The sequence below is a fragment of the Geotrypetes seraphini genome, chromosome 2 (genome assembly GCF_902459505.1).
Source record: "Geotrypetes seraphini chromosome 2, aGeoSer1.1, whole genome shotgun sequence".
Classification (NCBI taxonomy): domain Eukaryota; kingdom Metazoa; phylum Chordata; class Amphibia; order Gymnophiona; family Dermophiidae; genus Geotrypetes; species Geotrypetes seraphini.
This window is the reverse complement of record NC_047085.1, coordinates 211,751,550-211,762,701: the sequence shown is the minus strand read 5'-3', so window position 1 is coordinate 211,762,701 and position 11,152 is coordinate 211,751,550. Positions and strand designations below refer to the sequence as shown.

At 43.8% G+C, this 11,152-nt stretch overlaps 1 protein-coding gene across 1 annotated transcript; it reads left to right on the top strand.

Annotated features, from left to right (window-relative positions):
- Positions 1 to 4,819: 4,819 nt before the first annotated feature.
- On the top strand, positions 4,820 to 7,366 carry FOXC1 (forkhead box C1). The gene has a single exon (XM_033935294.1). The coding sequence runs from the start codon at positions 5,348 to 5,350 to the stop codon at positions 6,785 to 6,787; it is 1,440 nt and encodes a 479-aa protein (XP_033791185.1). The 5' UTR covers positions 4,820 to 5,347; the 3' UTR covers positions 6,788 to 7,366.
- Positions 7,367 to 11,152: the final 3,786 nt, after the last annotated feature.

Here is an 11,152-nt window from a genome sequence, read left to right as displayed (position 1 = left end):
TATCCCAGCTCCCACGGACTTGACCGTTTGTGTTTTCTCAGCCGACATGTCTAGACTTTATGTCAGTTGGTCACTGAAGGGCTGGATTGCGAATGACCTCAGCTAAGATCTGGAAGTGAAATTGCTCGCACTGGCCACAAAGTATATTTCCAACAGCATTAGTAGTAAGCTGACCTTTTTGCTTCTGTGCACTGTAAAGCCGGGGACTTGAGGAGGAGGGGGGGCGAAGGGTCTCTTCTCTGGGCAGCAAGGCTTCCTTCGAGCAACGTAAACTAAGCAGTGAAGGAGGGCCGATTGCAACAAAATATAGAGTAAACGACTATAGATGTTCCCAGATGGTGCAAATAAGTTGTTGATATGAAGCAGGAAGAAGCGCTCGGTTTCAAAGAGGAAGTGGTCGTGGTGATAGGAAGATACTTGAGGACTGTCCCTAACCACTAGGGATTTGATGCCACGGAGACAGGCTTCAACCGGAAATCACCTAGTTATCCCACTACCTGCCACTGGATCAATCCATAGACACCTAGGACTGAGATTGGCCAGCACTGAGCAGCCGGATTGGGTAAAACGCGGATCCCACGGATCCCCTCGTGGATCTTCGGATCAGAAGTGAAGAAAGATTCAAGGGGGAAAGGGGCCGCTTTCCAAAGTGTGCGGGGGGGGGGGGTCTGTCTCTGTCTGCCTGTCTCCTCTCTCTACAGTATATGCATTGGGAGGGGGCAGGGAGTTAGGAGGTGGTGTCGTGTGGTATCGAGCTTAAGCACTCCCAGTATTAAGCAAACTCCTCGAGTGTGTTCAATGAGGGGTAAATTCTGTTCGGTTTAGCACCTCCCCATAATTATTTTGGAAAAGTAGTCTTCTGTATCGTAGGGGGGGGGGTGTTTATTCATTACCTGGAATGCTTATGAGACAACAGACGAAAAAAAAAAGCAAAAGTAATCTACACCCACAGAAAGAGCGAGATGCTTTTCACTATACACAGGACGGGTCCTTCTCTGATCTGCCACCCGGTTGTATTTGAATTTTAATATCTGGTGGCATGGGCAAGGATGCGCAGATGGACCTCCTTCATACAGTTTTATGAGCCTCTAATAATTAAAAATATGCATTGAGAGACCTGCTAAATTCGTTCGGTTGCATAGTTTTCTAGTAACATTTCCAGCCTCTGGCAAAGCAAAATAACTAAAAACTTGTATTTTTGCTATTTCATTTTCAGATCCAAACCCATTCCCATGTATTCCGCATGACCCAAACCCATTCCCATGTATTTCGTAGTTTTATGGACACTTTTATCATTATATGTAAAAAAAAATAGGTTTTCAGATTCGGGTTTTTTCAGCCTAATCCAAAATTAAAGATTTCAAATGTGTGTGAAAACAAGCGGGCAGTGTCTAAAAAGGAGGCGGGAGGGAAGGAAAGGATACAGTTTACCTCGATAAATAATCATTGCACTAAACATTAAACAATACAAAGCTCGTGTGTATAGATAATACTGGGTTTCCAAGAAACTCTTCCCTATTCTGTTTTAACCTGAGGTGGAAAGGAGCAGGCCAATTCTTTCTTTTTATGATCTGAAAGACCTTTTGAAAGGCTGGACTCCATGTGGTGGTGGAGCAGGTTTTCAGGAAGTGGCATTACTAGAGAGCAGGTCCCAGCAGAGAGAAGGGGGTTGGTCGCTTACTGCCCTATGGCTAGGGAGGGAGAGACCAAAGCAGAGGGATCACTATATAAACAGCCCAGGGGGGGGGGGGGAAGTTCGTCGACGGATGCCCAAGAGGAAAATATTTACAGAATTGATTTTGCTCACCTGAACAGTTCACTTGTGTTGTGCAAATTCGCCTTTTTTAAAAATCTTAAATTTGTCAGCCTATGAAGATCACGGTCCTGTCTTATACGATTTAGGGGAGGGGAGATACACATACAATATATAATATGGTATAGATCACAGAAAGAGAGAGAGGAAGGAGGAGATTTTTGTTTCTTGTTTTTTTTTCACAGTTTTCGAATTTTATTTTGTTCTTCTGGTGTTTAGGAGGTTGTTTATGGTAAACTCGACAGATGTAAATGTTTTAAGGAAAACGTCCAACGGTTATTCTGAAGCTTTGCTATGACTTAAACATATATTACACTTCCTTTTATTTTTAGTATCAAACCAAGAAAATGCACGCAGAAATTTGCTCGTCTGTGACAGCCTAATTCTCTCTACTAAAATTTCATTAAAATAATAATAATAACAGCTTATATACTGCAATACCGTGAAGTTCTATGCGGTTTACAAAGATTAAGCAAAGGTACAAATTGATTGACTTTAAGAGGGGAGGAAGAAAGAGGGTTAATAGGACAGGAAATCCATTTTTGAGGAGAGAGTGATCAATAGAACAAAATAACGTAGGTGCCCTGACATGTGGAGACCATCCTTACAGCTTCTTCCTAAAATTAGGGGCAATTAGGCCTTTTGACGTTATGGTTCTTCTACGCTGAAGCAGTTTCCTGGCCTCGGGTCCTTCTCGCTAGCTGGAGAGAGGCGATCTCTAGGTTTCGCTGTACTCGTGAACCGGATATTAGTGAGCAGTTTGTATATAGGTCCAGAGCCAAAAACACAAGGTCCAAACAAGGAGAACAGTCGACTGCTTAGAATCTCAAATTGAACTTCCTAAAGTTGAAGCTGAACGGTGAATATTTTAGGAGGGGGGCCGCTGAAAAGTTCTCAGCCCAACCGAGAAGAGAAGGATGGGGAGTCCTGAAACGTGCAAGTGATTCCACACTTTCCTTGATACTTTTTGGTTCAATTCTATGAAACTGAAAAGTGTGAGGTAACTTCACATCTGTCTCTTCTTGGTTGGGCTGAGAACTTTTCTGCGGCCCCTGTATTTTTCTGATATGGAAATGTCAACCAAAAGATTCAACAGAGAGCACAACACAGTGTGTTAACGTAAGAAAATCTTAATGAAAAATAATACAATTTGCAGGAAAAATAGGTGGATCATGAGGAAAAAATCGTCAGAGGGCATTTTTTTTGGTATTATTTTCGTAAAATATGAAAACTCGTAGCTTCTTCGTTAGCACATCTTTGTGATGAGGAAGATTTATAACGAAACTCTCAGTGTTGGATGGATTCTGTATTGTTTCGGAAATTTTATCTATAGGAATTTTGTCTATAGGAAAACCAATGGATTTATAAAGTGATGATTCAAAAAACGAGAAACAAGTTGCAATTTAAGCCACAATCATTTATGGACAAATTTTATAATGCTGGACTTTATTTCACATAAATTATGTAAGCATTATTTTTCCACTTTATAGCTCATTTTCTCATCTGATTCAAGTATATAGATTTTTTTGGTAAAGTACTTACAACTTTTTTTTTTTTATGAAGGACTTACAGCTCAAACTTTTTTTTTAATTCAGACTATCCCTTCGCCCTTTTCTGTGATCAGATGAAACTTAGCAATCTGAAAGCATGAAAGACGATCACTTCTATGGAAGAGGACAAGCATAAATGAAGCAACAACACACTTTTTGCTATGACTGTCGAAGTTTGTTTCTGCCAAGTGAAGCGCAATTAACCTTAATGCAATTTTGATTTTATGCGGTATTTAAAGTGTGTGATCAGACACTGGAGCTGCATTTTGGTTATGTGAAACTCTCTTTTTGCCACAATCGCTTCTGCTCAGTAACTATTTCACTCAATTAAGGAGTTATTTATTTCCTTCCCTTTATTTTAGGATGGTTAAACTAATAAAATGCATAAAAAGCGCTACTTTTGAACCTTTCGTTGCATTTTTTTTAAACCCTGTAATACCGCAACTATTTGTTGACTGTCATTCCTACACATTAAGTGGACTACATTACAATCAGCATGCTTTGCTCGAGTGTAATTAACATCAAAGCCAAATCCTCGTTTAGACCTTTCGGCTGCCTCATGATTTTAAAGTGGTTTCGTCAAGGATTCCTGCTATGAAGCAAGATTTTTTTTTTTTTCCCCTTTATGTTTCTTTCTGAACACACCTGTAAATGCTCACTAATCCCAGTAAGGTCTCTCTCACCCTGCTCTCGACGTTGTAAAAATAAATACGCTTTCTTAAAATAAAATTTAAAAAAAAAAAAAGTTACTCTGGCCGGTCTGGGAGGGTTACCTGAACGTGCCAGCTAGAGACAGGGGGGAAAAAAAAGTCTGTATTTGTAAACAGCCTATCAGTCAGATCTGCTCTTTATAACCTGGCTGAGCGAAATCCTTTCCCAGCTCACTAATTAAAGTAGCCTGGGCGAGAGACTTGTCAAAGAGAAGAATGGGGTCCCTTCAGAAACGTTTGGTCACCCGGCTGTTGGGGAAAGGGGGGGGGGATGAAAGTCGATTGTCCTTTTAAGTGTAGCACCCAAAAAGAAATAAGGGACACATGCTTTTTATTTCATCTTTCCAGCAATTGGGATGAGGTGTGACAGCTCCATGCTAGGAGTTAGAGGCCAGATCACACATCACTGGAGTTTTCTTGTGAATCGGTGTAATTAGTATAAATGTGTAATCTCAAATAAAAGGTATGCTAATATTGGCCCTCTCGGTGATATAAGTGCATATAGCACCTGTATATAATATGTAAACTGTTTTGGGTTGAGAGAGAGATCGATAGAGATCGAGGAATCGGAGCGCGCGTGTGCGGGGGGTCACAGTCCTAAGGCTCCGGCTTCTAGCAGCGAAGAGCAGGGAAGGGGGCGTTCCTTTCCCGCTCCGCTTCGGATTGGTCCTTCCGTTTGGAATGGGCGGGGCATCCAAGAGAGGAAAAGCGCGTAAAAAAGTGCTCGCTCGGGGACGGGATGCTCCAAAAGTTCCGAAGTTTTTTTCCAATGCTTTCCCAAGCAGCCGGCGACCGAGGAGCAATTGTTAGGGCCGCGAAAACAACAACAACAAGAGCCCGGCTCGTATGAAACGTCCGCCACCGGGAGATCCTGATTTCTTTTTGCTGCTCTCGGTTTGCTTCTTTGGGATCATCGCGGCGGCCCCAGCGCTGGACAGAAGTGCGCTAGAAAAGTTACTAAAGTCGAGAGACTCTCGCTCTCGGAACCTTTCCGGACTTTGGAGGGATTGATGATTTTGTTGTTTTTTTTGCTTTTACCAATCTCTCTGTGATTTATCTCCTTTTAATTTGCTGGAAAGAGAGAGAGAGAGAGAGAGATCGAAAGAAACTTTTTGCATGGACAGCGCTGCACCCCAGCCCCTGCCCCCGAGAGGCTCAGGAAGAGCCGGGCTGCAGCGTCGGGACCTGCCGAGCCGGAGGGGCCAGGGCTTAGGGGCGGGGGCGATCGTCCGGTCCTCCCGGCTACGTTGGCAGAGCGGGGGCGCCCGTCAGCCATGCAGGCTCGCTACTCGGTGGCCAGCCCCAACTCCCTGGGAGTGGTGCCCTACCTGGGCGGCGAGCAGAGCTACTACCGCGCCGCCGGCTACGCGGGCATGCCGGCGCCCATGAGCATGTACTCGCACCCGGCGGCGGCCGCCGAGCAGTACCCGGGCGGCATGGGCCGAGCCTACGGGCCCTACGCGCCGCCGCCGCCGCCGCAGCCCAAGGACCTGGTCAAGCCGCCCTACTCCTACATCGCGCTCATCACCATGGCCATCCAGAACGCGCCCGACAAGAAGATCACCCTGAACGGCATCTACCAGTTCATCATGGAGCGCTTCCCCTTCTACCGGGACAACAAGCAGGGCTGGCAGAACAGCATCCGCCACAACCTGTCGCTCAACGAGTGCTTCGTCAAGGTGCCCCGCGACGACAAGAAGCCGGGCAAGGGCAGCTACTGGACCCTCGACCCGGACTCGTACAACATGTTCGAGAACGGCAGCTTCCTGCGCCGCCGCCGCCGCTTCAAGAAGAAGGACGTGGCCAAGGAGGCGGCCAAGGAGGACAAGGAGCCGCGCCGCGCCAAGGACCAGCCGCCGGCGGGCCGGGCGGCCGGGCCGGCGGAGCCGGAGGGGGCGCCCGCGCAGCCGCCGCCGCTGCGCCTGCAGGACATCAAGACCGAGAGCGGCGGCGCGTCGCCCCCCCGCGCCCTCTCGCCGGCGCTCAGCGCCGCGCCCAAGATCGAGAGCCCCGACAGCAGCAGCAGCCTGTCCAGCGGCAGCCCGCACAGCCTCCCCTCCGGCCGCTCCCTGGGCCTGGAGGGCTCCGAGGCCCAGCACCAGCACCAGCAAGGCTTCAGCGTGGACAGCATCATGACCTCCCTCCGGGGGTCCCCCCAGGGCGCGGGGGAGCTCATCGCTTCCTCCCGGACAGCCATCGCCCCTTCCTTGCCCCTCAGCTACTCCCCGGGCCAAAGCTCCCTCTACAGCTCGCCCTGCGGCCAGGCCGTCAACCCCAGCGGCGCTGCCGGCGCCGGGACCTACCACTGCAACATGCAAGCCATGAGCCTCTACTCCGGGGACAGGTCGGGCCACTTGGCCGCCAGCAACGCCTCCACCGCCACCACCATGGACGAGACCCTGCCCGATTACGCCATCACGACCGCCACCACCTCGGCCTTGAGCCACGGCCAGGACGGGCACCACCCGCACCAGGGGCGCCTGGCGTCCTGGTACCTGAACCAGCCCGGGGATCTTAGCCACTTGGCGAGTGCCGCCGCCTACCCGGGCCAACAGCAGAACTTCCACTCGGTGCGAGAGATGTTCGAGTCCCAGCGGATGGGCTTGAACAACTCCCCCGTGAATGGGAATAGCAGCTGTCAGATGGCCTTCCCGCCCGGCCAGTCTCTCTATCGCACCTCGGGGGCTTTTGTCTATGACTGTAGCAAGTTCTGACCACCGTGATAAAAGTACACACACACGTTAACCAAACCGAGAAAGAAAAGTTTGGCAGACTTTCGATTTTCCAATAAAAAGTTCTTAATATAAAAAATCTTCTTCACCCCTGCCCCCCCCCCCACTTGAGAAAAAAAAAACAACTATTTACTAAATAGTTTATACAGAACCAAACAAATGTGTCTTGGTTTTTTTAAAAGGACAGTGTTAACTCCAAATAACACGTAAGTTTCTTCCTGCTTTTAAAAAATACTGGTTTCTAAGGTATTATTTACCCTATGTTTAAAAAAAAAACAAAAACCAAACAAACATATAATGGGAAGTTGTTCACGGACTTGTTCTTAGAATGTAAATTGCAATATAGTAATTTATTTTTAATTTGTAGTTTGATGCTTTGGACCAAACACCAGAAAGTGTTGCAAAGCTGATCTTAAAATTGCCTGAAATATTGAATTGTTTTCATTATAAAAAGGGAAATTGTATCAACCTTATTTTATCGATTTTTCTCTTTTGTTGAAAATATTCTGAAGGTATTGCATTGTTCCTTTATTAATAAATGACCATTCTATTTGAATGATACTTATGTCTGATACTTTAATAAGCTTGAAATTGCATCCTATCAAGACCAAGAGGCAGCCTACCAAATGCTCACTCCACTTTCATTTTTTCTAAGGCAAATTCTAGATGTTTTTGAGTCTAGGACAAAAAAAAAAGTTTGCCATAACAAAGCTTAGTTGACAAACGAGCAACTAAGCTTTCATAAGAATGAAAGGAAACACCACTTAGGAATAAATTCTTAGACATATAATCCCCAAAAAATATAAGTACAGTATTTGTATAAGTTATAATAGAACAACTTTTAATCTCTCTGTTACAAAATTCTTAGAACTGTACTTCCTGCTAGTAATTCCAAATGAGGAATTCCAAGTACGAAACATGCTCAGGGGCAAGAAACATTTGGAGAATTAAAAAAATAAATATTAGATACTGTATAGATGGAACACAAGAGTGACGGTTTTCTAAGCTTGCATTCCTGATCGAGATGTTTCTTCCAAAGAAAGATATTTGCTTCTTTTTCTAAGAATGCACAGAACAAGCATTTGCCTTTTTTTCTTTCCTGATTGGGTAGGGATTTTGCTTAGTGTTTCTTAATTAGTAATTGAGATTCTAGAGATAGAATGAATTCCAGACCTATTTGCAATGAACTGATAAAAAAAAACACCCGCTAAATTCATTACCTCTCAATCCTCCTGGCAGTCAATCACGCTTTGAGAGATGATTTTATTACAGGCCTCGGTTTACTTTTAAGATAATGCAATTTCTCTTATCTAAATTGCAGAGGCTTGTGGTCTTCCCTAAAGTTTACTCCAAGTCCCCGCATGCTGGTTATCTGAAATATTTTACTGTGAGCAGGACGAAATTGATCGCTGCCCAAAAAGACAGAACTAAACAGAAGCAAAGTTTAGGAGCATTTAATATCTTACTATATTTTTAACTTATGTTTTTGCCTATACGTTAATTATCAGTGAATTCCATCCCCCCACCCTCACCCAATGGTGACAAACTATAAACCTAAATTTTCCATAGTTAAAAAAAAATTAAAACCAAAACAATGTACTGTTTAATTTACTGCAGAAAGAGGTTGTTTTAGAAAACGCCACCGCTCTCCAGATGGGTTGGTTTTGTTTTGAAAGTGGAAAAAACGAGACTAATTGTACAGTTTAACCTCCCAAATCATCTACTTTCCCAAACCAGGTGTTATCAATATCCGCTCCTTGTAGATAGTGTGCTCTTTCGACTGTCTCTAAGGGATAGACCGAGCCCCACGCAGGACTGTGGGCTGGTTTAGATAAAAGAGATAGGTGATATTTTATCTGCAGCTCCTCAGCTGTTTCTGGTTTAAACTTGGGTCAGGGCTGTGTCAGGAAGAGAAGCTGGGTGTCAGACCTCCTACATGTGAACTGTGCTTGTAGCTCTGCTTACGTGGTTCCTATTTTTCCTCCTTACCTGTTTCCTTTGCTATTTTTAATTCTAAAGATCAGAGACTTGACTACGTGATTTTTATTTTTATTTTTTTATTTTTGTTGGTTTTGCTAGCGCACGTTTCGGATTCGGCTATTTTTCTCTTCCTCTGGCTGAGAAAGACAGCTGGGTTTACAGAAGGGGGGGACGGTTGTTAAGCTAAATGTTTCATTGTTTTAATAAGCTGTTGGAATGAGAGAAGGTCTGATGGAAGGATGTTTGTTTCATCATTTTCTATTATCTGTCAGATTGCTGGTGGGAGTGTTTGGCTCGCTTGCTCCTTGCTAATCGTGTGTATTAAGGTGCCCTGCCTCGAGCTGGTGTGATTAACTATTGACTCACCAGTGAGTACCTTGTTTTGAAGCCACACGTGAGTCGAGGAAGGTGGAAGGGGCACAATGATCCATTGTTCAAGCGCCACCGATAGGTGGGTTCCCTTCTAAAGTCATATTATATGTATATGTGTTATTTAATGCGGTGAGGGGAGGAGAGAAGGTGCCACTTACAGGCATGTCAAGTGTATATTAGTATTACATTCGTGCAGGGCTGTTGTGATATAGGCCGGCCAGCGGCCGTAATTGGGATGCCTCTGAGCAAAGGACAATCGCGCCCCTTGTTTCTGGACAAGGTGGTAAGCACGGTGCCACCGTACTTGAAGCCTAACTACTTCATCCTGTTGTCTTCTTGCACTTAAGTTTGGTGTAGTTATCTGAAGGCGCTGGAAATATTTAAAATGTGTAGTGTGCAAGAGATCTGTATATGGAATGTTACCAGTCACGGTGTAAATCCAAACCATTACATTTAGGAGAAAGGCACCCAAGAGGTGATACTTTTATTTTCCTTTGCTAAGGAGCCCTGTTGGGTCACAACAATATAAGTGAAGCTGCTTTAGGCCTGAAGCTAAAAGGAGTAGGGATATTTAAATCCAGATTTTCTTTTTGAGTACCCCAATTATTCATGGTCTGAGTAATTAGCTGCTCTTTGTACCAGTTCTATTCAGTAACAGCTTTGCCTTGGGATATGAACTTGCTTCCAGATTTGGAGAAACAGGTCTTCAGGACAAACACTTGAAAAAACTATGTGGACGGGGGAAAGATACATTACCATTTGTCACCGACCTTATATCGTTCCAAAGAGAGTCAATCAATTCATTTATCAGCTGTTCCGGTGACAACTCGGATTCGAGTTTCGTTCACAGGCACAAACCTCTACAAAAAGAAAAAAAAAAAGAGGTTGCTGAGATAATTTGGCTAGAGATAAAAAGGTGTCCTGGTTTAGTGGCTGTGGCTTTGATTGTCAATTGTAGAGTTCACTTGTCCTAATTGTTCCGGAAAATTGCAGAAACGCCGAACTACAGCTATATTTGAACTTGTGAAGCACTAATTTTGCACATTTTGGTGGAAAATCATTTTAAGATCTATTTGCAAAACATACCCCCCCCCCCCCAAAGAATGAAGGAAAGATAGACAGACAATTCTCACAATAAAATACGCATCTCGCCACGCTTTCCGCTTGCAAAACTTAAACGTTCAAAATGCAAGCAATTCATGTACTTTCCGAAATGACCAGTATTTTGATTAAAGTCTGGAAAGGACTATTAAAGTATGTGTCACTTAAAGGGATTTTTATTGCTCTCCAATTAGAATTAGTGTATTTCGTTATTTTTCTCCTGACTCTGGCTATGATTAGTTAAAACTGTTACTTTTAGTCTAATCAAGCTGGTAACCTTTCATTTACTGTTTCTGGCAACTATTGTAGATTTAAAAAACAAACACCTCTTTCATTTTTGTGACAATTCATTCTATTTAGGATGTCATTACAACTGGAACTTTTAATGGGATAAAATCTACATATGGAATAAATACACATAATATTATGGAATGAACTAAATAGATCTCTTACACGAATTTCAACGTGGTGATCTCTAGCTGTATTTTAATGGGTGACATTTTTAATATTTGGCTCATTTGTGATAGCTTTTTCTAAACATGCTTTGTCTATAGATTTTTTTTCTTGTGAATTTGATAAGACTTTTCACCTCTAAAATCATCGCCACTACTTCGTCTAATTTTTGGTAGATTTATGGGAATAGTTCTTAATTTAGCACTAAGCCTATGGAGTGATTTTAAAACAACACAGTGGATGTTTGTGGTGGATAAGCGCCTCCCCTCCTAGTATTTCTGCCTGAGCTTAGCATAGAATCTGATATGTACTTTGGGCCATTATTTTGACATCGAAGCTAGAGAGATATGGGTCTTAAGTCTGAGCCAATGAGTTATATGAAAATGAACAATAAAACAAGATCTTTTCATGGCCGTTTGGTTAATTACCAATAAAACAACT